The sequence below is a fragment of the Electrona antarctica genome, assembly GCF_951216825.1.
Source record: "Electrona antarctica genome assembly, chromosome: 13".
Taxonomy (NCBI): Eukaryota; Metazoa; Chordata; class Actinopteri; order Myctophiformes; family Myctophidae; genus Electrona; species Electrona antarctica.
In genome coordinates, this window is record NC_136794.1 from 17004972 (window position 1) to 17030485 (window position 25514).

At 44.0% G+C, this 25514-nt stretch overlaps 1 protein-coding gene across 2 annotated transcripts in view; it reads right to left on the reverse strand.

Moving 5' to 3' along the window:
- The window catches only part of dop1b (DOP1 leucine zipper like protein B), a 32079-nt gene extending 9186 nt beyond the window's left edge, over positions 1–22893 (reverse strand). Inside the window, exons 1-24 of one of the 2 annotated variants that reach the window (XM_079518286.1) lie at positions 22715–22893; positions 19335–19512; positions 17292–17473; positions 16914–17084; positions 16147–16336; positions 14760–14858; positions 14335–14458; positions 13866–13975; positions 13506–13617; positions 12929–13049; positions 11514–11633; positions 10665–10773; positions 9372–9608; positions 8111–8427; positions 6816–7207; positions 6101–6372; positions 5748–5900; positions 5398–5498; positions 3779–3969; positions 2028–3624; positions 1596–1695; positions 1247–1438; positions 372–494; positions 7–141 (exon numbers count right to left, since the gene is read on the reverse strand). In XM_079518286.1, the coding sequence (XP_079374412.1) occupies positions 7–141; positions 372–494; positions 1247–1438; positions 1596–1695; positions 2028–3624; positions 3779–3969; positions 5398–5498; positions 5748–5900; positions 6101–6372; positions 6816–7207; positions 8111–8427; positions 9372–9608; positions 10665–10773; positions 11514–11633; positions 12929–13049; positions 13506–13617; positions 13866–13975; positions 14335–14458; positions 14760–14858; positions 16147–16336; positions 16914–17084; positions 17292–17473; positions 19335–19472 (5286 nt within the window). In that variant the 5' untranslated portion in view covers positions 19473–19512; positions 22715–22893. Of the gene's footprint in view, positions 1–6; positions 142–371; positions 495–1246; positions 1439–1595; positions 1696–2027; positions 3625–3778; positions 3970–5397; positions 5499–5747; positions 5901–6100; positions 6373–6815; positions 7208–8110; positions 8428–9371; positions 9609–10664; positions 10774–11513; positions 11634–12928; positions 13050–13505; positions 13618–13865; positions 13976–14334; positions 14459–14759; positions 14859–16146; positions 16337–16913; positions 17085–17291; positions 17474–19334; positions 19540–22714 lie in introns of both variants that reach the window. The other variant, XM_079518287.1, reaches the window with a different exon arrangement.
- Positions 22894–25514: the final 2621 nt, after the last annotated feature.

A 25514-nucleotide genomic window follows, 5' to 3' on the forward strand; every position in this document is an offset into this window, starting at 1 on the left:
TTTTACCTGGTCGCCCTTGATCTGATGTGGTTTCTTCACCACCTCCTTGACTAAGTGTAGTATGTTGTCTGCATGCAGGGTGTGCAGTGATTTGACCAGATCCACTATGGTCAGGCGGGACTCACTGGCCACAGGCAAAATCTAAGAAGAGAGAGACATACATGCATGTAAGCATGTAACCAACGCATCGCATCGTCTTAATGCAAAGGGTTCCCAAACTTCATCTGCTTGAAACCCAAAAGAGAACTTTTGTGTCTTCCCAGTACCCAAACTTACAAAAATACATTATGAATTCTTATGAATGTATTCCTTATTTCAGAAATAGTGAAAATAACCAAACCACAAGCTCACAATGCGAGTAGAGTGCTTACCTCTTTTTTGTGCCTCCTCTTATTTTTCCTGCTGTTCCACACCGCTCCCACTGAGGCCATCAGTTGAACCCCATACTGACCTGTTAGAGGGATTAGGAACTCCAGGATTCGCTGTCGTAGTATCTACACAACACAATCATGGGTGTTAAAATGGCTCTTAAAACAGACTGCTGTGATCTTTCTCCTGCAAGGTTCTAATGCTTAAATATATGTCGCGGCCACACAGCCAACTCAAGGTATGGCCACTGAGCCGACTTGGGGACCCAACGCAAGGACAACACAAGAGACGGTCACGGCCACACAGCCAACTCAAGGTACGGCCACGGAGCCGACTTGGGGACCCAACACAAGGACAACACAAGAGACGGTCACGGCCACACAGCCAACTCAAGGTAGGGCCACGGAGCCGACTTGGGGACCCAACGCAGCTCCTCCAAGGAAAACAAACAAATTAACGGAGCTGAACGTGAACCCCCCCCACCGCCCACCCCTTTTTTTCCCTCACTGTATATGTTTCTTTTCCCTTTTTACCTCCTCTATGATGAATTCCTGTTCTGTCCTTTGTCTATATAGAAGTGTCTATTTGTACGTCTCTAAATGTTTTTGATGATTTGAACATGGTGGACCCTATTGGAAACAAGTGTAATGCTTAATTGGGTCGTCCACTCACAGTTAACAGCCTTTGTATTGAGTTTGTGCTTGAAATGTACTGTAATTCTGCAAACTGTTAATACATTTTTCAATCAATCAATCAATGCTCCATTATATGATGGTGTGTCGCGCTGAGCCAAGAAAGATTTTCTGTCCAATTATTTTATGAGTTCCTTTATCCTGAACACACATATGTGCGCGAACACGCACACGCACTCACACACCTTCGTGCTTCGGAAGTAGACAGAGGTAGAGGTATGCCTGATGTACTGGGTGGAGTCAGAGCTCCTTTTCAGAGAGTCTTCTTTCCTGATCACGCCCCATAACAGTGCCATGCTACTGAGCATGTGTGGCAGCTCCTCGATCACGGCGTTGCGTGCGTTACGTACATCTGCAGCATCACAGGCAACCAGGGACTGACGCAGCGAGAGAAAGAAAATCATAAGAAAACATTTAAAGTTCACAGCTAAATCAAAATTGTTTTGTATTGTGTGATGCGGTCTGTGTGTGTGTGTGTGTGTGTGTGTGTGTGCGTGCGCTCGCGCATGTGTATTTATTGATGATTGTCCTCACCTTCTTATTGTCCAGTAGACAGTGGTGTGTGATGGTAGTCAGGCCTTCAAGTAGGGTGAGAGGGTAATCAGGGGCAATGTTTTCTTTCCTGCCACCCAGACTGGCCAGAACACAGAAACATGAACATTAAACACACCGAAACTTCAACTTCTAGAGAGCAAGCACAAGTAAAAAACAGGCAAAAGGCTAGATAAATATACTGTAAGTTGATTAGCTCAAAGCTCTATTGTTAACCCTGCAAGTCCCCTGCAAAACGTGGAATTCAGTTTACACATTTGCACACAAAGGACAACAAATGGAAATAAGCTCTTCAGTTTTTTTTGTGTTTTATCCTTTTGACAGATCTTGTAATAATATTTAAAGGCATGTCTAAAGGCATGATTTGTTGGGAGTGAGTGAGTGCATATATTATGTTGCATGCTATTGGTGTACCTCTGATTGGTTTTGCCTCCGTCGTGCTCATACAGCTTCACCTGCTCGTCTAAGTTCCGACAGATCTGAGCGATGAGGGGAGCCACAATAATGCCCAGCGAGCGGCCCAGGTAGGGCAGAGTGGAGCACAGCAGCGCCACCCAGTGGGGGTGCATGGTGTAGCCGTACTGTGGCTGCAGTGCTCTGGTTGCTGCGGACACAAACATGCCCTGGGCTGTGATGGGATGGCTCTGGACATACTGGACGGCCTTAATGGACTGCTGGAAGAGAACAGCGGTCTGCCACTCCCTGGTGAGGGGCGTGCTGGCTGTGGGGGACTTGCGGAGCTCTTCCTGGTGTCCTGGTGTCCCTGCTGTCCCCGTGGCAGAGACGGCCCCACCAGGCCACACGTGGTGCTCCAGCACTATGAGGGCCCGGAGGAGTTTGAGCAGCTCTATCTGTAAGTTGTACTGATCCTGTCCGCCTCCAGAACCCAGGTTCACCAGGCTCTCCTCGGACAGCCCACCCTGGTCCTCCAGAAGCTCCGCGCCCCTTGGGCCCCCCTTGTCCACCCCCCGCTGGCTGACATACATGGATGCGGAGAGGGTTAGCAGCGCAAACTGCTGCACTTTACAGCCAGAGAGAAGCTTTCGGATGGGCTCCAGACTGGACGCATCACCTTCCTGCGCCCTCGCCACGCAGCCCAGCTGGTCCACGAGCCGGGTCAGCACCTCCACGCTCTTCACCTGCACGTCCCTGTTGCCCTGCAGGTCATGTGGACCCAGGCTCAGGTAGGAAGGGTAGTGTGACCGCAGGATCCGCAGGCACACGCACACCAGCAAGTCAATGAGCAGGGACGGGGGCACGGAGGGGGTGGAGGCGGGCGAGAGTAGAGGGCCGTAGAAGCCCATACCATCCTGGGCCTGTTGGTGGCGCTGCAAGAGGTTGGAGACCAGGTTGAGATGGGCGGCAGAGCTGGTGTCCAGAGAGGTGAAGGACAAGGCGCCCACTAACTGGCGCTGGGCACTGCTCTTCAGCAGACTGTCCAGCAGGGCCAGGCCTTGGAGCAGATGGCGCCAGCCACCAACTGCAGGGTACAGCAGCACATGACGGAACAGAGAGTCAATGGCCTCCCTCTTCTCCTGCTCCTGTTTCAACAGGCGAGACCGGGCCATGGACTCCAGCTCAAGGTCCTCTTCATCCTCACTTGTTAACGAATCGGATGCCTGCGTGTGCTCGGACTCCACCCTCTGCAGGCCGTTGGCCACACCTCCTCCCTCAGTGCTGTCGTGGTAAGGGACAGAACCCGAGCTGGAGTTCTCCGTGGACACCTGGGCGCCGCTGCTGTCAGCTGACTCTGTGTGTTCGCTCTCTCCGTCCTCCTCCTCCTCCTTTTCTTCTTCCACCGCGTCCTCCTCTTCGGTCTCTTCACTCTCGCTTCTGGACGCCGCTACAGTGTCCAGAGCTCGGGGGATCTCCGGGCTGCTCTCTAAATGTGTCCACAGGCATTCCCGGTCCACAATGCTCATGTAAGTCACAGTGCAGTCCTCTGGTGCGACGGCATCCACAGAACCTTTATTTGAGCTTCGACTTCTGTTACTCAGAATCTTCAGATTACCTTCAGTGGAAAGAAAATGTTTGTATAATAACAAGAATTATAGACTAAGAGATAAGACAATACATGCTTATTTATTAACATACCACACACACGCACACGCACACGCACACACACACACACACACACACACACACACGCACACGCACACACCTACCAGCAGTGAGGTTCTGCTTGATGCTCTGAATGGAGCAGCGCTGGGTGGAAGGATGAAGCAGTAGTATTAGGATGGGCTCCAGGATGCGAACCACATCATTGAGGGACAGAGCCCTGACCAGCCAGCACTGAGCTGCAGCGCTCATCGAGGTGTCTGGGCCATTCAGACTATCCAACACAACGCAAAGGCACCTGAGACCCACGTTCACACAAACAGATTGAGATACCAAATTAGCTCTTGGACATTATATGAAAAAAAACCAACAGGTAGAATTCTAACACACTTTGGCCCCACGTTCTTTCTTCCTACCTAATTTTGAACCAAATTAATTGGTTCAGAATCAGATCCCTAAAAGGAACCAAAAAATACTTCTTCTTGCCCTGAAGTGGGAACCGAAGTGGCCATGTCACTATTCAGGTTGGAAGATGCAGAACGGAACCAGTTCTAGAATCAAAGTTCTTTTGGGAAATTGGGGGCCAGTGTTTTGCATTCCCTGGTTTCTTAACCAGGGAATGTGATATGAATGACAATCTTCAAGAAACCTCTTATACCGGTATTAGGTTATTTGGGATGAACACAAATTTAGTGACCTGTACATCACTAAAGGCTAACGCTCCGGTTTATATCCTTCCTCTATCCTTGTATTACTATATGGATACACTGTGCCTTAGGTTGTGACCAGGCTTTTCTCTTCGCAGATAGGTAAGGCTGGGACCGAGGCTAATCATTTAGTATATACTATCAGTTCACAACCTTATATGGATCAGGGCCTACTTGAAAGCTGTCACGGCCCACTGATCCGACCAATAAATCAATTGTGTTCCGGCTTAGATCAATGAAACCAACGGGATTAGGAACTTCAAGTTCCTAGTCATTGTATTTGTCAAGGTTTTAAATAAAACAATACCAGGACTTGTATTTATTATTACTTTTATTTATTTTTATATTAATGTTATATTATCATTCAAATCCTAGTCTTTTGCCAATGATTTGGGGGCCCACTTGCAATATTTTCACAGTCCACCATGATTACATTATGTTACATAATATGTAGTCTCACGTGGCCAGACTGTTGTCTCTCGCAATTTTCAAATGTTTCCGTCATACAGTCTGGAGCAACGGAGGCTCTATCATGAGTTCCGTTTTTGTCTTTACAGTCATGCAAATGTATCATCTAAGCATATATAGCTTGTTGCTTAGCAGAAATGGAAATAAAAAAATAAGATAAGATATTTTAAAATATATTTTCGTGAACGGAAATGGCAGCTTCCTTACTCGGATTTCGGGAGGTGTAGTTCCAGACTATATATAGCATTCAGAGATTGTGCAATAGTTGTCTAGCTACATGAGACTACATAATATGTAACATAGTTACATAGTGATTACATTAGCACAAGTTAACCAGCCAGACCCTACTCAAACATACACAGTAAAATCCTCAGTGTTCATTTATCCATTTGTAAGGATGCATTTGCCTTTTTAACACGGCACACACATTTCTGCACTTTCAGAGAACTATGAGGATTTTATTGTGTAGCTGGAGGAAATTAAACGAGCAAAGGATGTCTCCCTGCGTCTCTCACTTCCCTACTAGTATTTCAACTGTATGCAGTACTAACCGGTCAAAGGAGCGGTTGTGGGACATGGTCCTGTTGGTCTGAATCTCCCGGGTCAGATGCCACAGAATTGAAAAGCGGTGGAGCGCCTCCAGCCTCCCAGCCTGGAGCAGACAAACAAGACATAACAGAGCGTCCACATCCCTCAGGGTTGTTTGCACATCACATCACATGAGGTACGTACTGTAGTTGCATTTGCTCGTTTTATACAGAGCACATAGTGAAATACTCAAAAGCAGGTGGGAGAGTGTGTGTGTGTGTGTGTGTGTGTGTGTGTGTGTGTGTGTGTGTGTGTGTGTGTGTGTGTGTGTGTGTGTGTGTGTGTGTGTGCGTGCGTGCGTGTGTCTGTATACCTTGTCTTTGCGCAGTAAGGCCTGACAGATGATGTCTTCACAGATGGTTGCTGAGGGAGCCAAACAGTGAAGTCTGTAGAAGAGTTCCACACAGGAGATGTGCTGTTCCCTCCTCTCTGTGTCCAACTGGCTCCACAGCACCTGGGACATCCGCTGAGATTGAAGATTGAAGATTTAAAATGTAAATCTTTGCTCTGAACTAGCCATCATTTAAAAATTAGTTTAAAATAATAATGTTGATAGAAAAAAATATACAATGATAATGATAATGATAGACAGCATAATACAATTATTATTATTATTATTACATTATGTCTCTACCAGTGCGACCTGTGAGGCAGCAGTATTCTGACCTGGTAGAAGTCTGTGTCCTCCTCTATGGCGCTGAGCATCGCAGGGTAAATGGGTGGCACGGTGACCATCTGGAGTCTACCACTCAGGGGATTGGTGTCAGACATCTGGTATCGCATGTGTTTGTCCTCGATCACCAGGGCCAGGGACTGGGAGTGGTTGATGAGTTCCAACAGGGAGGCCACCGCGGTGTGCTGTATCACGTAGTCCCGGGACAGGCAGCACAGAGTCATCAAAGACCTCAGCCACTCTGGCAAGCTGCCCACATCACTACCTGTAGGGAAGAAATAAACAAAATAGAAAAAAACAAGAATGACTCTGTCATAACTGCCAGGTGCAACAAGCTCTTGTAGCGCCCATTTTCGTTCGTTTACGGCGTTCTTTTGTTGGTTCACTCACTGCGTTTTGTTATGGTTGTCCTCTAGCTCATAACATTAGCTACTGTTGCCACTCACTCCACGTTGCGGAGTTCAGAGTATGGGTTTTTATGCCGTACAGGATATCATTGGCTTAGGAGGTAGCCATGACTAGGTCGCTAATAAGGTCGCTAGGAGGCAGCCAATCATTACTAGGTCGTCACTAAAGTCGCCACTAATGTCGTCTTTATGGTCATCAGTAGTGGTAGTCCAGGTGCTTTTCAAGCACCTGGCAAAAATGTAGATGTCCTTGTGTCATTTAAGAAAGTGCACAATAGGTGGCATGAGCCTTTGCACTGACCTGTGTTACCGAACATGTCCGTGTAGAGAGCCATGCTCTCGTCTTCACTCAAGTACACTGGGAATGTGGTGCACTCTAGCAGCAGGTGGCAGGTAGCAGTGAAGGCCTGTCGACAGGCCTCGGAGATCTCTGCCCTGCCGCGGGGCATGTAACCTGCCCCCCAGTCCAGCACCGTTGCACGACAACGCTCCTTCTTCTTCTCCATGGCAATCTCTACGAGGTGGGCATCAGGTTCAGGGTGGAGCTTCGCCTTGTTAGGGGTGAATAATCCAGCCAGTTTGTCTTTTATCTCTCTACCCCCCATGGCTGTGAACGAGGGCTTCCGATCCAGAAGGTCGGCCTGCGGCTCATCCTCATGAGCCCTGGTGTCCTCCACCTGAACCAGCAGGTATCTGAGATGGAGGGCGGAAAATGTGAAAACGTAATTAAACAGCCCATTTACGGTAACTTCAAGTTATTGTCTCCACCAGGCCGAAGGCATGGGGAGAGAGTATGTTTTGCACTCCGTCCCTGGATGCCAACGATGAACCTCTGCCCCACATTTTCCAGAACGGCCTGTTATAGCGCCACCATGAGGCAGCTTTTCACATTTTTTACCTAAAACTGCACCGATCTGCGTGAAACGTTGCATGCACACTCCCTAGAGGCCAAGGACAAACCTTTGACCTGCATTTTCCGCATCTGCCTTTTATAGCGCCACCAGGAGGCCGACCTTTGTAAAACACATTTTTTGATATTACTCCTCCAGATTCTGTCCAAAAATCTCACAAATCGTTACACAGTATCTCTATAGTCATGTGCTCAAGTCCGATCTGTCTGATATTTCATATTCCATCCTAATTGGCTATAATTGGCTTTCAAAGTTTGCAAGATTGCCCCATTTTGAACAAAAGCCTCAAATCATGAACGCAGCATGCAATTTACGTGAAATCTTTCTCACATTTTCTCACGTTGGCCTGTTATAGCGCCACCAACAGGTTGATTTTTGCAAAACACATTTTTGGAACAAAATGCAAAATCCCTCAAATCATCCAATTGCCATCAAAGGCGTATGAAGAAATGGCACCCTTTTCACATTGGCCTATTATAGCGCCACCAGGAGGCCACAACCTGACCTGGCTTGGTGGAGACCTGTGCCCCGAGGGGCACTTTTTCTAGTTGATGTTGATTTATTTTTCTTCATATTTAATTATATTTATTATCAACAGTAACATACTTGCAACAAAACATTTCATTGTTCTGTCTGTGTATACATGAATGTTATGTCTATATTGAACTGGTTTTATTTGGTTCACCTGGTATTAATGAAGGCCAGGATGTCCTGCAGATAGTGGGCCATGGTGTCCACACTGCCTCCCTTCCTCCACATGGCCTCGCCCTCCCTGGTGGGCGCCATTCCCTCGGGCTCCGGTCCCGCCGCTGGAAGGAGGTGCTGCGCGGACGGTGAGGCACTGATGCCCAATCCGCTGTCTTCTGATAGGAGCGATGGGAACTCTGCACCGTCCACAGGCTCTGCCTCTTGTCTCCCATCACCGTTCATCTCTCCATTTTCACATCCACCATTTACCTGGCTGACATCACCGCCGTCTCCCTCTCCCTTCTTCTCCTCAGCCTGGATAGAACACAAAAAAGAATACCTTGATCTAACAAGCAGCTGTTACCAAGCTGTTTGTACAAGCCACTTTACCGTTCAGCCAATCTGTGTGTAACGTATAGATATCTTTTGAATTTGTTTTCATTTCCAGTTTTTCTCCTTGCACTCCCTCTCTCTGCTAACCTGACTCCGCCAGATTGCGGCAGTATTGAGTTCACCAGTTCCCTCCTCCTGCCTGCATCTGGGATCTCTCAAGCAGAAATGATGAACCCGGAAGCAGCGGGACAAACATTTGATATCTCCATAATAATTTCGAGTTGTAGTCTTGTTAGGTTGTGTTTACATTTGCGCTGTGTCGCGTTGATCCCGCCTCTAGCGGCCTCATATCGCTCCGGACAGAATTGGACCGGAGTACATCATCTCTGCCTGAGAGTTCCCAGACTCTCCCTGCTGGCAGAATGCAAATGTTGTCCAGCAGGGGGAGTGGTTTCACCAGGCTATCTCTCTGCCTCCCCTCTCCCCTTTCTTGCCGAAAACAATTAAATTATGGAGAAATGTGAATTAGGGTTAGTAACTCAAATTAGAGTTAGTACTGTACATCCTAACTGCATGTAACCTCTATGCAAACCGCTTATTCTTTGTTTGGGTAATTTTCTGTTGATCGCTTGAATATTATTAGATTAAAAACGTTTCACTCTACAGTTAAATATAGAATATGGCCTTTAAACACTTGAGCCCCATAGATTTGCCTGAATACCTGTTCTACATGCTCGCGATGCTACGTATTAGAGCTTGTACAGCAGATCTGCTGTTTTCGAAACAATTTTGACAAATCTTCTCTTTTGAGGGTCCCTACTCCCTAGCACAAATTATTTTCAAATGGCGTCCAAGGCCAAATACATATCAATTAGGGGGGCCATGCCATAAAACATTTGTTTGAGTTTGAGAATCACTGCTCTAACCTGATCTTGTAAGTCTGTCTCCTCTTGAGCCTCGGCTTCCATGTCTTTGCCGTGCGATCCTGCCTCCACATCGATGTAAGACACGGGCATCTGGATCTTACTCAGCACTTTGAAGCATGCACGCAGTCCCTGTGTGAGGTCAGCCAGGTCCAGAGTGTACATGTGGGCGCACAGGCCCCGTAGCATGCATCCCAGCATCTCAGGGAGGTACTGGGACTGGATGTCAGCATGGAGCTCCTGTTGATGAAGACACACAGATCAGTCACATGCAGTTACACACATGCAGAAATGTGGAACGATAACCAGAAACATGGGAGCTGAAGACACCCCATGACATCGGGTTGGCTCAATCCGTGGATGTTTTTAAAAACGTTAAAAGCATACCTGTATAGCAGTGGTTCCCCAACAGGGGTGGGTGCACCCCTTGTGGTGCGCGAGCACCTTCTAGGGGGTGCGTGACATGAAAAGGCTAATTGTTGTGCTATGTTTTATTTTAAATATATTAAAATATTATACCAATATATGGCAAGTACTGTATATGCAGAATATAGCCTATGATCCATATATATGCCATATTCAGGTTCATATATGTGCATATATGTGAATATATATAAAATATATGTCTCTATATAGCTTATGCAATTTTTGAGTGGTGTAAACCACTCCTACAACTGGCTTTTTTGTGCAGAAAAAATGAGCATGGTTGCTATGTTCACCCTGTTGTAATGACGTAATGAAATCACACCCGGGTGAACAGGGTGAACATAGCAACCATGCTAATTTTTTCTGCACAAACAAAGCCAGGTAATGAAATCACACCCGGGTGTGATTTCATTACGTCAGACATGATTTCATTACGTCAGACAGACCTTACACCACTCAGTTCACACGGGTGTGATTTTTATTTCCACGTGGGGGGGTGCGCCAGCTAGGTCGGGAGGTAACAGGGGGTCTGGGGGTGCATGGCCAAAAAGGTTTGGGAACCGCTGCTGTATAGTATTGCCTTGTGTGCTAATAAATGTATTATTCATTTTTATATTTTATTAATCAGAAATAGTTTATTGGCCATGTACACCGTGTATACAAACAACATTTAACAAAACGGTCACACACTAGCTGCTAGCACAATCAAAATAGAAAATAAGAAAAGTTACATAACTGAGCGACCTGCAGGTTTGTAGTGTTTTGGTGTACAGGCCTGGTGAAGTCAGACAACATTTTGCACTCACTGTAGTGCATTTGTCGAATGTTTACATAATGGTGCACTGCATATTGCATGTTCTGCATGCATACCAGAGGTATAATGTCCATCAGGAATATGATGAGCGTGGAGATCTCCGTGACAGAGGGAGCAGGGTGGCTGCGGTCCTGGTGAGGAGGCGTTGGTGGATCAGCCGAGCCACTGCGGAGCAAGGCCACAAGAACAGCAAAGGTATTGTCAGAGTTGACTGTAATAGGCTATATGCACACAGAATAACTCTTCCTAATTCTGGGCCCCTTCCCTACGTCCTTCACAGGTGTTACCGATGATAATCATTGAGGCTCTTTTCCATTTTGTGTACAGTGGTTCTCAAACTTTTAATTTCAAGGACCTCCATAACTCTGAGAGTGTACAAATGGAACCAAATGAACCCTTAAGGGGTCCAGTCTTCTCTATTAGAGCCTCCCATCACTGGAATAGTCTCCCTACAGAAGTAAGAGAGACCTCCAACTATTTGAATTTTACCTTAAGAGGTGGCTAATCATGAGTAATTATCAGCTCTATTTATCACTGGTGTCACTTCTCACATCACTCTGCAGTTGTTCTGTGACTGTCCCCTGTACCATGTTTATTTGTCCTTGTATTGTATTGTATGTGTTTTTGTATGGATAGTTTTATGATCATTTGTAAGAGGAGCATGCTCAGGGACTACAGATGGAAATTAGCTTCTGGCTAACCCTGGCCCATTTACATGGATGTGAAAACTGACGTGTTGATTGATGAGCATTGTCCCTGTCAAATAAATAAACAATCGCTGATCGGTAACGCCTGTGAAGTGTGAAGGAAGTAGGGAAGGGGCCCGAATTCTTTCCAAAATGGCGTGTGTGCACTGTGCATAGAGATAAAATGTGTTCTGGTGGCAACTGGCCACAGCGACTCACCTGAGAGAGTTGCAGTAGCGTCGAGTCATGTAGTCCCACAGGTACTCACTGTTCATGGAGCTCACCAGCATATTTACCGTCTTTATGATCTCCGACGCATTCTTATTCTGCTTCATCTTACTGCTCAAGACAACAGAAGACAAATTGCATCCTTTAGTATTCTTTCAACAAAACGTCAAAAGCCCAACTAAACTTTTTGCAAGTACAATCAGATACCGGTGGTCTGGCATATTTAGACCCTCTGATTAATTATTCACTGTATACTAGACTAGACAGAACTGACAAGAAAAGATGTATGAATGAAAATCAAACATCCATTAATTATTAACCAATCAATTGTGTTCGACCAACATTGAATTGAAGTCTAAAAATCACACCCGTGTGAACTGAGTGGTGTAATATAGCCTGTCTGACGTAATGAAATCATGTCTGACGTAATGAAATCACACCCGGGTGAACAGGGTGAACATAGCAACCATGCTCATTTTTTCTGCACAGACTAACAAAGCCAGTTGTAGGAGTGGTTTACACCACTCAATGAAATCACACCCGGGTGAACAGGGTGAACATAGCAACCATGCTCATTTTTTCTGCACTAACAAAGCCAGTTGTAGGAGTGGTTTACACCATTCAAAAATCACACCTATGTGTCATTGTACATCATCATGACGTAAAATAGCCACTATGCCTATTTGCTCAGACACTATCACGTAAAATTCTCCATTCAGTGTCAATGGGAATTCAATGTTTGTGTAAGACAAAAATAGACACTAAGCCGATTTGCTCAGACACTATGACCTAAACTTCTCCATTCATTGTCAATGGGAATTTAATGTTTGTGTAAGACGAAAATCTACACAAATAGCTGAATATAGGAGGGGCTAGTGCCCATCCAAAATAAAGCCATTAATGTGTCTAAAGGCCAATTCATACTCCAGTTTTAGATAAGGTGACCACAGAAAACTACGACATGACGTCACGCTGCGGTGGTAAGCGGCTCACCGCTCACCCAAACACATCTCTCTGTTTTTAGTAACAGTCGTTTCGGTAATCACCTTATCACCTAAAGCTGGAGTATGAATAGGCCTTAAGTTTGAGCACAATATATGGCCAAAGCTATGACTAGACTATGGCATGTATTAACCCATTTTGGGCGGGAACCCCTTTTGGTGTTAGCATTTTGTTATGCTTTAGCTATTGAAAAATAGCAGATCTACAAGCTCATAGCGCGCCACCGAGTGGCGCGCTACGAGCTTGTAGGTCTGCTATTTTTTGAAAAATCGAAGAACGACATAGAAACATAGCTTTTTCAGAAAACTGTCAGGATGTAGAAGACATTTTTAGAATCTGATCTCAGGTCAAAACGGGTTAATGGCAGTATGGCCCTTCCCGCATGTACCAATCCCCCCACACACCTAGCCAGATGGTTTCCGCTGAGCCCAGCACTACTGATCAGGTCTTTTCCCAGCATCTCTCGGCAGTAGTTGTAGAACGCTCTCACCACTTCCAGCAGCACACTGCCCAGAACCACCGGGCCTAAGGAGAAATATCACAGCAACATGGCTGTGTGAACAGACCACAAAGCATCCGGAAACAAACACGCTCTAAAGAAAGGGTAGTTGACAATAAATAACAAGGCCTGAGCCTTGAAATGCAGGATGACTTGCTTTATTGGACAACAGTGTGCAGTCCCTTCTTTTGAAGGTTCTTTTTTTATTTTATTATTTTGTACGTTTTCTTGCACTGACCCGCACCTCCCACGTTGGGGTCTAGATGTTCACACAATATAGCCGTAACATAAAACAGTCTATTTAATTGTATTATTTGTTATTAAAGCCAGATTCGTGCAACTAAAATAGCAATGCTGCAACACATGAGCTTACTATTTTTGGTGCGTGACACGATACGCCACACTACGTTCACACAATATAAAGGAAACAGAATGAGAAACAGTGTAGTAGAGAACATATTAAACCTCGTTTAGCTCATTACCTATCTCTGGCTTATCCAGCAGGCTGATAATAATGCGGAAGGGCCTGAGGTAACTGATCACATTCTCTGGGTCAGCCTCCACATCCTTCATCTTCAAGATGTTGATCAAAGCCTGAGGACACACCGCACGAGAGAGAGAGTTGCATAAGAACACCCACACAAGGTACACAGGACAAACAGGTAGAACACACACACACACACACACGTGAACTGTAACTGTACATTTATATTTTAAGAAAGAAAGATCTTATATTTTTGTGTAAATTGGAAAAAAGGGAATTATACTAATTTGGGAGGTGTGTCGTGTGTGTGTGTGTGTGTGTGTGTGTGTGTGTGTGTGTGTGTGTGTGTGTGTGTTACCTGCACAAGTAGATCTCTCGAGTATGTTTTGAAATAGAAGGTCATGTGTTCCTCTTTAGTGTTGGAGAGACTCGAGTGTGGAGCCACCATGTCGCCCCTTGTATCCATGCCTAAATGCAAAAAAGGTCAGACACGTTTCATGTTCTATTTGTGTTTAACTTTTTTCATGAATTAATTCCCTATTTTACAGTGTCACTCATAAGCAGCGAAGATTGCCGTTCTATAAGTTCACAACACGGCGCTCCAAAATACTGGCTGTGTCTCCTTTACAGTAATTAATGGCTTCTGCGATGCAATTAAATGACAACACAGCAATTAACAGGGTCGCTATGATGACATATCCAGACCGCTCACAATGTGTTGGTGCTGCACCAGCTCTCTGCTCAATCTAGTGTTTAGCGCGTTTTACCACTCATGTGTTGCCAACTTCAGAACATTCCACCACATCGTTTACGGCAATGAGCTCTACCTAGGAGCCAGGCGTAGAGCCGTCTGTTGAGGGACATGTCTCGGCGAAGCAGCGTGAGGGAAGCTGCAGAGACCACGCTGACCATGTCCTCATCGCTCATAGATATTCTGGCCACCTTTGGGTTCTGGGACAACAACAGGATTCCAGAATTGGAGATAGTGAGTTACAAAGACACAGAGAGTAGAGTAAGAATCTGAAAAAGTGTGTGTGTGTGTGTGTGTGTGTGTGTGTGTGTGTGTGTGTGTGTGTGTGTGTGTGTGTGTGTGTGTGTGTGTGTGTGTGTGTGTGTGTGTGTGTGTGTGTGTGTGCGTGCGTGCGTGCGTGCGTGCGTGCGTGCGTGCGTGCGTGCGTGCGTGCGTGCGTGCGTGCGTGCGTGCGTGCGTGCGTGCGTGCGTGCGTGCGTGCGTGCGTGCGTGCACACTCACCTCACAAGTAGCAAAGGCGAAGAAGTACAGGAGGATCTCCAATGTGTTTCTTTGGACCAAGACATTAGTGTCCTGCAGACACAGACAGACCGATTTCACCTGTGGAAAGATGGAGACAAACTGAGGTGAGAGACCTGACCGAGGACACTCTGATTTTAAAATACTTTTGTTCTTGCCTAATGTAAATCGCTCTGGATTAAGAGAGTCTGCTAAATGCCTAAATTGTAAATTGTAAAACCTTTTTTTGGCGCTGCCTCGTCTGATCTCTCTTATCTTGCAAGCATGCATGATTGAACCCTACAAACCCTCCCGCGCACTCAGATCAGCCAACGCAGGAAAGCTGGAAGTACCCTCACTAAAAACGCCGGGCCAACGCTCCACACGTCCCAAACTCTTCTCCCTTCTGGCCCCAAAACTGTGGAATGCACTCCCCGTTGCAGTCAGAACTGCGGCATCACTCCCAATCTTCCGCCGTAGTCTGAAGACCCACCTTTTCAGACTCCATCATGGCCCATAGCACTTATCCTACCCCCTTAGATAGCACTTTTTAGACTTAGATAGCATTTGAAACAGACTTATAGCATGTCATGTAGACAGCACAATAATTGTATTGTATATAGTCATAGCACATCATAGTAGCCTACATATGTATAGCATAGTATAGTATATATGTATAGTTAATATGTATAGTGTCATTATATAGATATGTTCTAGTTACGTTCTTAGCTTACGCATGTTTCTTGATAAATGCATTTTATACATGTGATGTATTCCCATACTTTTGTTCCTGCCTAATGTAAGTCGCTCTGGATTAAGAGCGTCTGCTAAATGCCTAAATTGTAAATTGTAAATTGTAAATTTAGAACGTTAATATTCCAAACAGAACATTGCCGTTCAAAACCATGGAGAGGTAATCCAGGCTGACGGCGTGCCGCAGGTTCGAGTTCCGAGCCCGTCGGCCTTTGCCGCAAGTCTTCCCCACCCTTTCTTGTCACATTACTGTACCCTATCAAATAAAGGCAAAAAAGCCATAAAAAAATATCGTAAAAAAAAATGGAGAGAGACAGTTTTGTCGGTGGTAAGCGACTCACCGCTCACCCAAACACATCATGCCCGAAACATGTCCACCAGGCGTTGCCTAGCAACGGCTCTGTCAAAAAATAGATTTTAGCGATCCGGTTTTCTATCATTAAAAAAGACCTTAAGACGTCCCCCGGACGTCATGGGCCTCCTACGGGTGTAATTCTAAAGATGTCTGGGGCACAAAACCTGTTAAAACCCCTTTTTAAAAACGTTTACTATTCCTGTGTGTTTTTTTAGAGCTCGCACACAGAGAGACAAGCACACATACACAGTGTCATACAGATACAGATAGATAGATACTCACCACAAGTTGGTGTTCATAACCCAGCATCTGTGCTTGCTGGTGCGGGAGCGCCATATGGTCAAAGTGTGTGACAATGAAGAGAGAGGCAGGCAGTCGGACAAGGGGGCTGACCAGCATGCTGCCCCACAGGGCGCCATAGAACACCTGCTGGCCCATCAGCACAGACAGCTTCAGCAACAAGGCATCAGTCCTGAGTTGGGAGGACAAAAGGGTGAGAAGTTGAAACAAGGTATAATGCAAATAATTAATCCACCTGGCTGTCTGGTAGAATATCAAATGTTTTGGTTCTCTGTTGGATGACAGATTAAGAGTTAAGATTGTGTGTGTGTGTGTGTGTGTGTGTGTGTGTGTGTGTGTGTGTGTGTGTGTGTGTTTATTTGACCTTTATTTACACAGGTGGAATTTAGATACAAGATCTCTTTTACAAGGGATAGCAGCAGTACAAAATGCAACATCTTACAACCAACAACACAAACATTTACATATTAAATAACAAAATGAATGTCATAAGGCAGAATATACAGTAATAGGAGTCTGCCATCAAATCAGACAGAGAGAGAGAGAGAGAGAGAGAAATGAGAGAAAGAGAGAGAGAGAGAGAAATGAGAGGAAGAGAGAGAGAGAGAGAGAAATGAGAGGAAGAGAGAGAGAGAGAGAGAGAGAGAGAGAGAGAGAGAGAGAGAGAGAGAGAGAGCGAGAGAGAGAGAGAAATGAGAGAGAGAGAGAGAGAGAGAGAGAGAAACGAGAGAAAGAGAGTTAGAATGTACCTGTCATAGACCTCCAGGCCCTCCTCCAGTCCTGGCAGTAGTCCTGTTATGAAAGCCTGGAGGCTGGGCAGTAAGGCCTTCTGAATAGGGAGGTAGTAACGCTCGTACAGCGTCAATAAGACAGGCTTCACGGCCATCGCTGCATGGCCCAGCAATGGGAACAATCCTGAGCTAAAAGGAGGAAATTAAACACACACAACATATTGTTGTAATCAGTCCTACAGAGACACTGGTGCACAGACACGTCACTAGCCACACAATGAAATCCCCAGTTAATTTACCTCTGAGAGTGTAAACATCATGGACCCTATTAGACCCATATCCCAGAGTAAAATTACTGCACAGACTCAGTCTCAGATATGTTCCCTCTTTTCTCACCTGTAAATGAACAGATCCTTTGCCAGCCATTTTGTCCCGATGATTTTGAAAATGATTTCATAGGTTTCCAAGGCCTTGAGGTGCACCCCGCTGGGCAGGGCTGGGTGCAGGCACTGGGCCAAACGCTTCCCTATGATCAGCCTCTTGGGCAGGAGGGAGTAGCGAAGGTTACTCTGCAGTGCCTGATATGCAGAGGGAGAGGAATGGGGAGAGAGAGGACAGAAAGAGAGAGAGGGACAGATAGACAGAGAGGTAGAAGGAGAGAGAGAGAGGGAGAGACACAGATGAAGAGGGAAAGAGAGAAGAATTAAAGAAATAGTAACTTTACAATTCCAGCCATTACAGTAAAATCCTCCATTGGAATAAGAAAAACACACACACACACACACACACACACACACACACACACACACACACACACACACACACACACACACACACACACACACACACACACACACACACACACACACACACACACACACACACACACACACACACACACACACACACACACACACACACACACACACACACACACACACACACACACACAATATATGTTGACTTATAACTACTCTGGAAATCTAGCTTGCTCATTATCTACATCAGAATCTCCAAAAAGAAACTAGAGCACAGTTGTCTGACTAATGTTTCAATGAGTCTTCATCAGAGTAAAGAACAGTTGTTCATTATCCCTTCCTCACATTCTTCATTGTAAGCTATCATTCTTTACAAATCCACACATATGTGACACTCCAAAACAAACTCTGTGAACATAAAGGTAAACGTATTGTCCAAAGTCTGACCACTGAACTGCTGTTGAGGGAGAGAATGTACTACAAGGTGGCATACTGTATGAAGTAACAACTACCCTATGATTTTAGAGAACTTGAGCTAATACGTCAACATATAAAGGTCCTTTCAGACGGGCAGTGATTAATGCACACATTGTCGCCTGGATCAACGACAGGTCTGCTCCAGGTCTGCTCAAGAGAGGCGTGACAACGCAAGCGTAAAAAAAATAAAAATCACACCCGTGTGAACTGAGTGGTGTAAGGTCTTATATAGACTGATCAGCTGTGGTCTGACGTAATGTCTGACGTAATGAAATCACACCCGTGTGAACTGGGTGACCATAGCAACCGTGCTCATTTTTTGAGCACAGACAGACAGACAGACACGTAAACTAACAAAGCCAGTTGTAGGAGTGGTTTACACCACTCAAAAAGAAAAGCTAAACAGAATCCAGGTCTGGTGAGTCGCGGGCATATGCACGAAACGATCACCCACACGACAATTTCACGGGACCGTGCCCACGTAAGTACGCTTGCGTTGTTGCCCCTCGACTTCTCTGCGCGTACAGAAATAAACGCAGGTTTCATTGTAAATGGACTATAGGCACGTTAAATCGCTGCCCATATGAAAGGACCTTAACTTTGATGTTGAATACTGTATGTCTATCCACAGTCCACACCTCTAATTGAAGTGTTCAACTCAGTGTTCAACTCAGAATGTACAAATGTGGGTATTTTTTTTACACACTCAGCATTACATTTTCACAGGATTTTACTGTGTCATGGTAATAAAAATACACCAAACTTCATTCAAAACAGAATACAGATTGTTCAAAATAATGAGGCAATTCATACCCATTTTTCTGAAATTGTACCAAAAGGGAATGTCAGTAACACATGGGAGAACATAATAAACTTTAATCATGAAACAATAATGTTTTGTTTGACAAAGCCTTCATTGAGTTACAAACTAAAAAAGGCAAGATTTCATGAATCACATTTGTACTTAAAGCTTGTCTAATTAATCCTTGAAATAAATTGTTTGTAGTCATGAAACATTGGTTTCAGTTTGTTGAACTGTTGCAGAATGTTTTGCTTTTGGTACTCTTTCTGCAAGTTGCAACAGTCGTTCTCACAATTGTAAATATGCATTGAAATGATTGCATTTTAGCACTTTCATTCAAGTTTAATGACTTAATAATCCACCTGAAGAATGTCACGAGGAGCTGAAGGTTATGAACTATACCTTGTTGAGCTTGCCCAGGGATGAGATGAGATCGGCCCACTCAGTGGAGGACTCAAAGTTTCGCAACGCCTTTTCGATGACTGCCCCGTAACTACGGTAACGATAGTCATTCTGCAGCTCTAGCTCCTCAGGATCCATGATGCATCAGTCTCGTCCCAGCATGCTCCGAATAATACGTCTGGGGAGGAGCAGGTGAGGCAAAGATCTTGGTTGAGAATGGGACAAACGTGAGGAGGGGTTTTATCAAAGTATCATCAAGTATCAATTCCCCACCACTGTCTATGTCTGTTGCCTGTTGCATCTGAGGGATGTTTGCAGAAAACAAAATTAGCCAATTTGTACTGTTCACTGACACAAACCCATGGCCAATGGGGACAAAGTTCTCATTCATGGCCGGGTCAGCCAGGTCTTGTCTGGCTGACCGGTCTCTCATTCAGAGGAAGGAGGAGTCCTTCAAACACACACAAATAGTAGAGCACACTGCATGCACTGCCATAAGGAAAAAAACAAGCTGTGACTAAGCTAGGATAACACAAACAAGGATTGTTGCATCCTGCATGCAAAATAGGGAGATGCCTTGGGGTTGATGCAAGAACTAAAATCGGACCGACTTTAGACTTTATTGTCCCACAAGGGGATATTCCTTTCTATGGCACTGTACAGGTATGTGTCACTACTAGGGCTGCAACTACTGATTAATTTCTTTGCAATTATTCTATTGATTCCTTTTTTAATTGAATAATCGAAAAAGGCAACAAAAAAAATACAATTAAAATATTTAAAATCAATTAGCCTGGTGATTAACCACTTAAGCTATGTTATTCTTTGTAATACAACAGACATGTGCAAAACTAGCAATAATAGCTGAAGTGATGTATTTTGAACTTGTATAGATATGCTATTTTCTGTTTTTGATATTTAAAAAAACAACAATTCAAAATGTACCTACAAATACATTTTTGATACACTTTTGCACCCGTTTTGCTGTCATACAATAAAACATATGACGACAACACAGTGACAGCAATACAAAACAGTAATTACAACAGAAAATATCAGACAGCAGTGCACAGCTGCACACACTCAGACCTGTTCAGTGAGGCTGTATAAGGCCAACTATGACTGAAGGTATCAGGCTTCTCCCAAAATAAAGCTCTTTTGCGCCTCAATGTTCTGTACCATCACCTGGAGCGGGGCATTAGGCTAAGGTGGTGATTCATGTTGATTAAATGCCTAATGGAGACCTTAAAGTCACATAATCACTAGTATGTACTGTATCAACCTGAATGCAGTTCAAAAAGATTCATCGTAATCCAAGTGAAAAACTGTATAGTGAGTAGAGAGTTGGAGATTTGATACAATATCCTCCAACTTTTAATACACATGGCAGAGGCTGTGATCTGTGGATGAACAGAGAGGATTAGAGCACTAGAACTCTAATCATTACAGTCATACAGACAGCCTGGACATCTGGACTGTAGCTGAGCTGAGAGAGGCTTTGTCATCAACCCTTAAAACACGTGCTAAGAGAAAGGCTCTGCCTCATCGAGTTGCTGCCTGGGCAAGGGGAGTACATACAGTAAATGGCATATTGGAGAGAGAGAGAGAGAGAGAGAGAGAGAGAGAGAGAGAGAGAGAGAGAGAGAGAGCTTAGTGCAGCTTCTATTGACCAACATTGCATATAACAATATTGCAATCAGGCATGATGTACAGTTAACTATTGATGATTTACAGAGCCTGGAAATGTTACCTAGTAAGGATTGTGATGACACATCGAGCAAAAAAAGAAAACGTTGAGATTATCAATGCAAATCAAACTGTGGTCTAAACAAATTAAGTAGAACAAGAACTAAGAAGAAAGATAAACACTTTCACTTCCTGCTAATGTCAACATGGGTGATACTGATAATAATGCTGTGTGTGTGTGTGAGAGAGAGAGAGAGAGAGAGAGAGAGAGAGAGAGAGAGAGAGAGAGAGAGAGAGAGAGAGAGAGAGAGAGAGAGAGAGAGAGAGAGAGAGAGAGAGAGAGAGAGAGAGAGACACACACACACACACACACACACACACACACACACACACACACACACACACACACACACACACACACACACACACACACACACACACACACACACACACACACACACACACACACACACACACACACACACACACAGAAAGAGAGAGATTATAAATAACATAAAGTTAAACAAATAAAGTTGTTGTGGTACCGTATTTGTACTATTCTAAGTAACACAAATATATTTCCTCATTTGGTTGTTTTGTTGATGTGGTGGGGAGCAATGTCTAACATTATGTCAGTACAACATGTCCCATATGGTGATTGCAATGTGAAGACATCATATGCCATTGTCTTCGCATTGCACTCACCATATGGGACATGTTGTACTGTTCACATAATTTTCATAATCATCATCAAATCTTTCAGTGACTGAGTGACCCCTCGTGCCCTGTGGACAGGGTCACTGTTATCCTGGAAGCAATAACTCCCATCAGGACCGAAATGTCATCATAGGATAAATGTGAAAAAGGCCCTCACTCACAACATAAGAGAAAAGCATTCAGAATCAGGCCTGTACCATTGTCTTGGTGCTCAAAACATGCACCTGCCAACTAGTGAATATTGTGAGGGATGACTCATCTCACCATTTCCCTTTTTTTACACTCCTGCTATGTGCCATAACACCCTAATATCACTCACTTGGATCTTTCTCTTTTGATCCACAATCGAGGTCAACTGTTCATGATCAGAATTATTTACATGCCACAATACATACAGTAACATAATGATAATGTCTTAATTGTATCATCAGTACACCTGTTATAAGCATCTGTATTCATTGTGTTTTTCTAGACTCATTTATTCAAGGTTTCCCTATTAAATGTGTCACCCGTGGCCGTCTCTGTGATATACAGTACAGTAATTTTAACCTACATCACTGAAGACTGCCAAATCATGACACTGACTATCTTGGCTTTGGCCTCCATGAGTAGCCTATTGCAATCCAGGGCTTTATTATGTGCCAGTACCAGTAGTATAGCGCACATACTGTACAGGAGAAAATCGATGTCGACCTCAGTTTATGCCAGTATTTATTGACCACCACAGCAAGTGCACTGTATACATGGCTAACACAAATAACACTTCACCATATTGAAACATGCGCTGCATTATAGTGGACACACTCGCGGTATTCTGATAGCTCACCATTCAAATGCTATATGAGTAATTTGTAATTTCTCTGAATGATGAAACAAATCTACGCATCAAAAATGACAAGTCCTGTGGACAAAGTGTAATGGCGTGGTGGTCAACAACAGTTTAGCTATATAGATGATGCATCATCAACATGACTCACCGAAGGCGAGCACTTCAGTCAGATAATCCCATTCAAATATCCGATGGTCATTTATCGTGGACATAAAAACGAGCAACCAACTCGTTATTCGTCAGGTGAAGAACAGCTGTACATCCTCGGTATGTATCCGAGAGACAGTCATAATAGCGCAACGGGGTGGGAGCCTCCGACTCAGCTGATTTCACAGTACTGAATACGAAGAGTGCACTTCCTGATATGAAGGGGGTGGGGACGTCTCCATGTTAACACTAATGTGTCTGCGAAGCCTTCCTCCACAAAGTCAACAAAGCTTGCAGCTACTACCCTATACCTGTTTATAAGAAAATTACAGGCTCATTCGAAGCTTGAAGCCAAAAAATTAAACCTGTCTCTCCACAAGCACCACAAAATTAGAGGTGTTGTTTTTCTTCTAAACCCACTTGCTTTTGGTACAGTCCAGGATGTGCAATGTTTACAAACCTCTCACTTCGCTGTCAGATATTTGGGGGCAGAATTCTGCGCAGCGCAACTGCTTTGAACTTATAAAGACACACACAACATAACCCAATTGTTTTGATCACATTATGATTTATGAAGCTATTATATTATATTATATTATATTATATTATATTATATTATATTATATTATATTATATTATATTATATTATATTATATTATATTATATTATATTATATTATTATAGCATTAACACAAATAATGTATTGTCGGTGCAACGGTTACCTTCCCCAGAAGTGCACCTTTCTAGTTTTGATAACATTATATGAAGCTTAAACAAACACAGTTAACCCTAATAATGTATAGTTAAATTGCAATTTATTTTTTAAGAAATTCACGTTGTAATCTATGTTTAATCAATGTAAAACGTAGCCTATAGTAAATAAAAATCACACCCGTGTGAAAGTGAGTGGTGCAACTCCGTGTGGGGTCCCCGGAAGTTCCAGACCCACAGGATGCCGGCCCAGAGTGCCGGCCCGGTTCCGGCGAGCCGCCGTCCAAAACAGTAGAGAAATGAGAGTTACCATGTGGGGGTCCCCGGGGGTCCCCGGAACATCCAGACCCCCAGGAACGTGGCCAGGGGGCCAGGCCGATTACAGCAAGCTGCCCCGCGTCCGAAACGGTCCCCCAGGGTCCCTCTACTGTACTGTCACTGTAGGCTACTGTCACACCTGAAATCATCATAGATAGGCCTACAGTTAATGTGTGTGTGTGTGTGTGTGTGTGTGTGTGTGTGTGTGTGTGTGTGTGTGTGTGTGTGTGTGTGTGTGTGTGTGTGTGTGTGTGTGTGTGTGTGTGTGTGTGTGTTAGGCTGCGCAACAGTGACACTTGGTTGTGAAAACCAACCAAACGCAATTTTCGTGCTCGGACCCAGCCAGGGACCCAGGGACACAGCCAGGGACAGACACACATCTCTTAATGGAGTGATTGCACCACTCAAGTATGAGATATGTCTTACACCTGAGAACTCAGGCCTTTTCAGAGAAAACGGCCATAGCTACTTTTTTTGTGCAAAACCAATGCTTGGAATGGATCCAGAATCATGAAAACCCCCTAGTTTCATACCAGTATGTCACATCATGTGACTCACATGCTACTTAAAGAATGATGACATTTTTATTTGTTTGCCTTTAAATAGGATGTTAATGGTATGGTCACATATTATAACCTGTCTCTGCCAGATTGCGGCAGTGGTTTTACCAGGCTACACATATTATGCTAATTAGGCTACTCAAATTGCTCAATGTGCAACTTTTAGCAACCAAGCTTAATCTCATCTGCTAAACCTATAGATGACATTTCTGGGTCTAACATGAGACCTGAGAGAGAGAGAGAGAGAGAGAGAGAGAGAGAGAGAGAGAGAGAGAGAAAGAGAGGGGGATTGAACACTAGATGGCAGTAGAATAACAGTTTTGTCATTTCTGAAAGATAGTTTTAGTGAATATTTCTAGTTTTACTCAAAGTATGTAACACAGCTCTGTTTACACCTTTAGTGGTTTTTATTCCAAGTGTTAATGTAACACAACTCGAAACATACAGAATGTATCCATTGTTTGAATATAGTTACATCTATTCTTATACAACGATAAAAGTTTAAGTATAATTTGGTAACATTATGAAGCCCTTATCTATAAACACACTTACAGTATAATGCATTACAATCTGCTTATAACACTATATAATTATATTTATAAAACATTATGAATATTTATACTTTATACTGTATTTAACATACATAATTTGTAATGCAGTTTATACTATATAAGGACTGCATTACCGGACTGTACAGTGTAAGTAATGCATAATATAATATATTCCATTTACCATTACATACATTTATCACCTTTTAGTCCATTTGACACTTCTATCTGTACAATACTAAACATAGAAATGTTGTTTTATATTAAGTTTTTGTTGTTTATTTGTATTTGGTGACCTAGAACAATTTTAGCTTGGTTGCCCAAACTCAAAATGGCCACTGAGCACTCTGGCTTTTTTCTTTTTGCCTTTTCATATGTGTAAAATTCATTCCTGAAGCTATTTTGTTTTATATCAGGTCAATCTCTTCCTTGTCGCCATTGACTGGATCACCACCAACACCACAGCTGACAGACCGAGAGGCATCCAGTGGACCCTATTCTCCCAGTTGGAAGATCTTGACTTTGCTGATGAACTTGCTCTCCTATCCACAAACCACAACAACATGCAGGCTAAAACTGACAGGCTTAACAGGCCAGACAGGCCAGACAGGTCGGACTCGGTATTAACACCTCAAAAACACAAGTGTTGTGTGTTTTTCAAAAA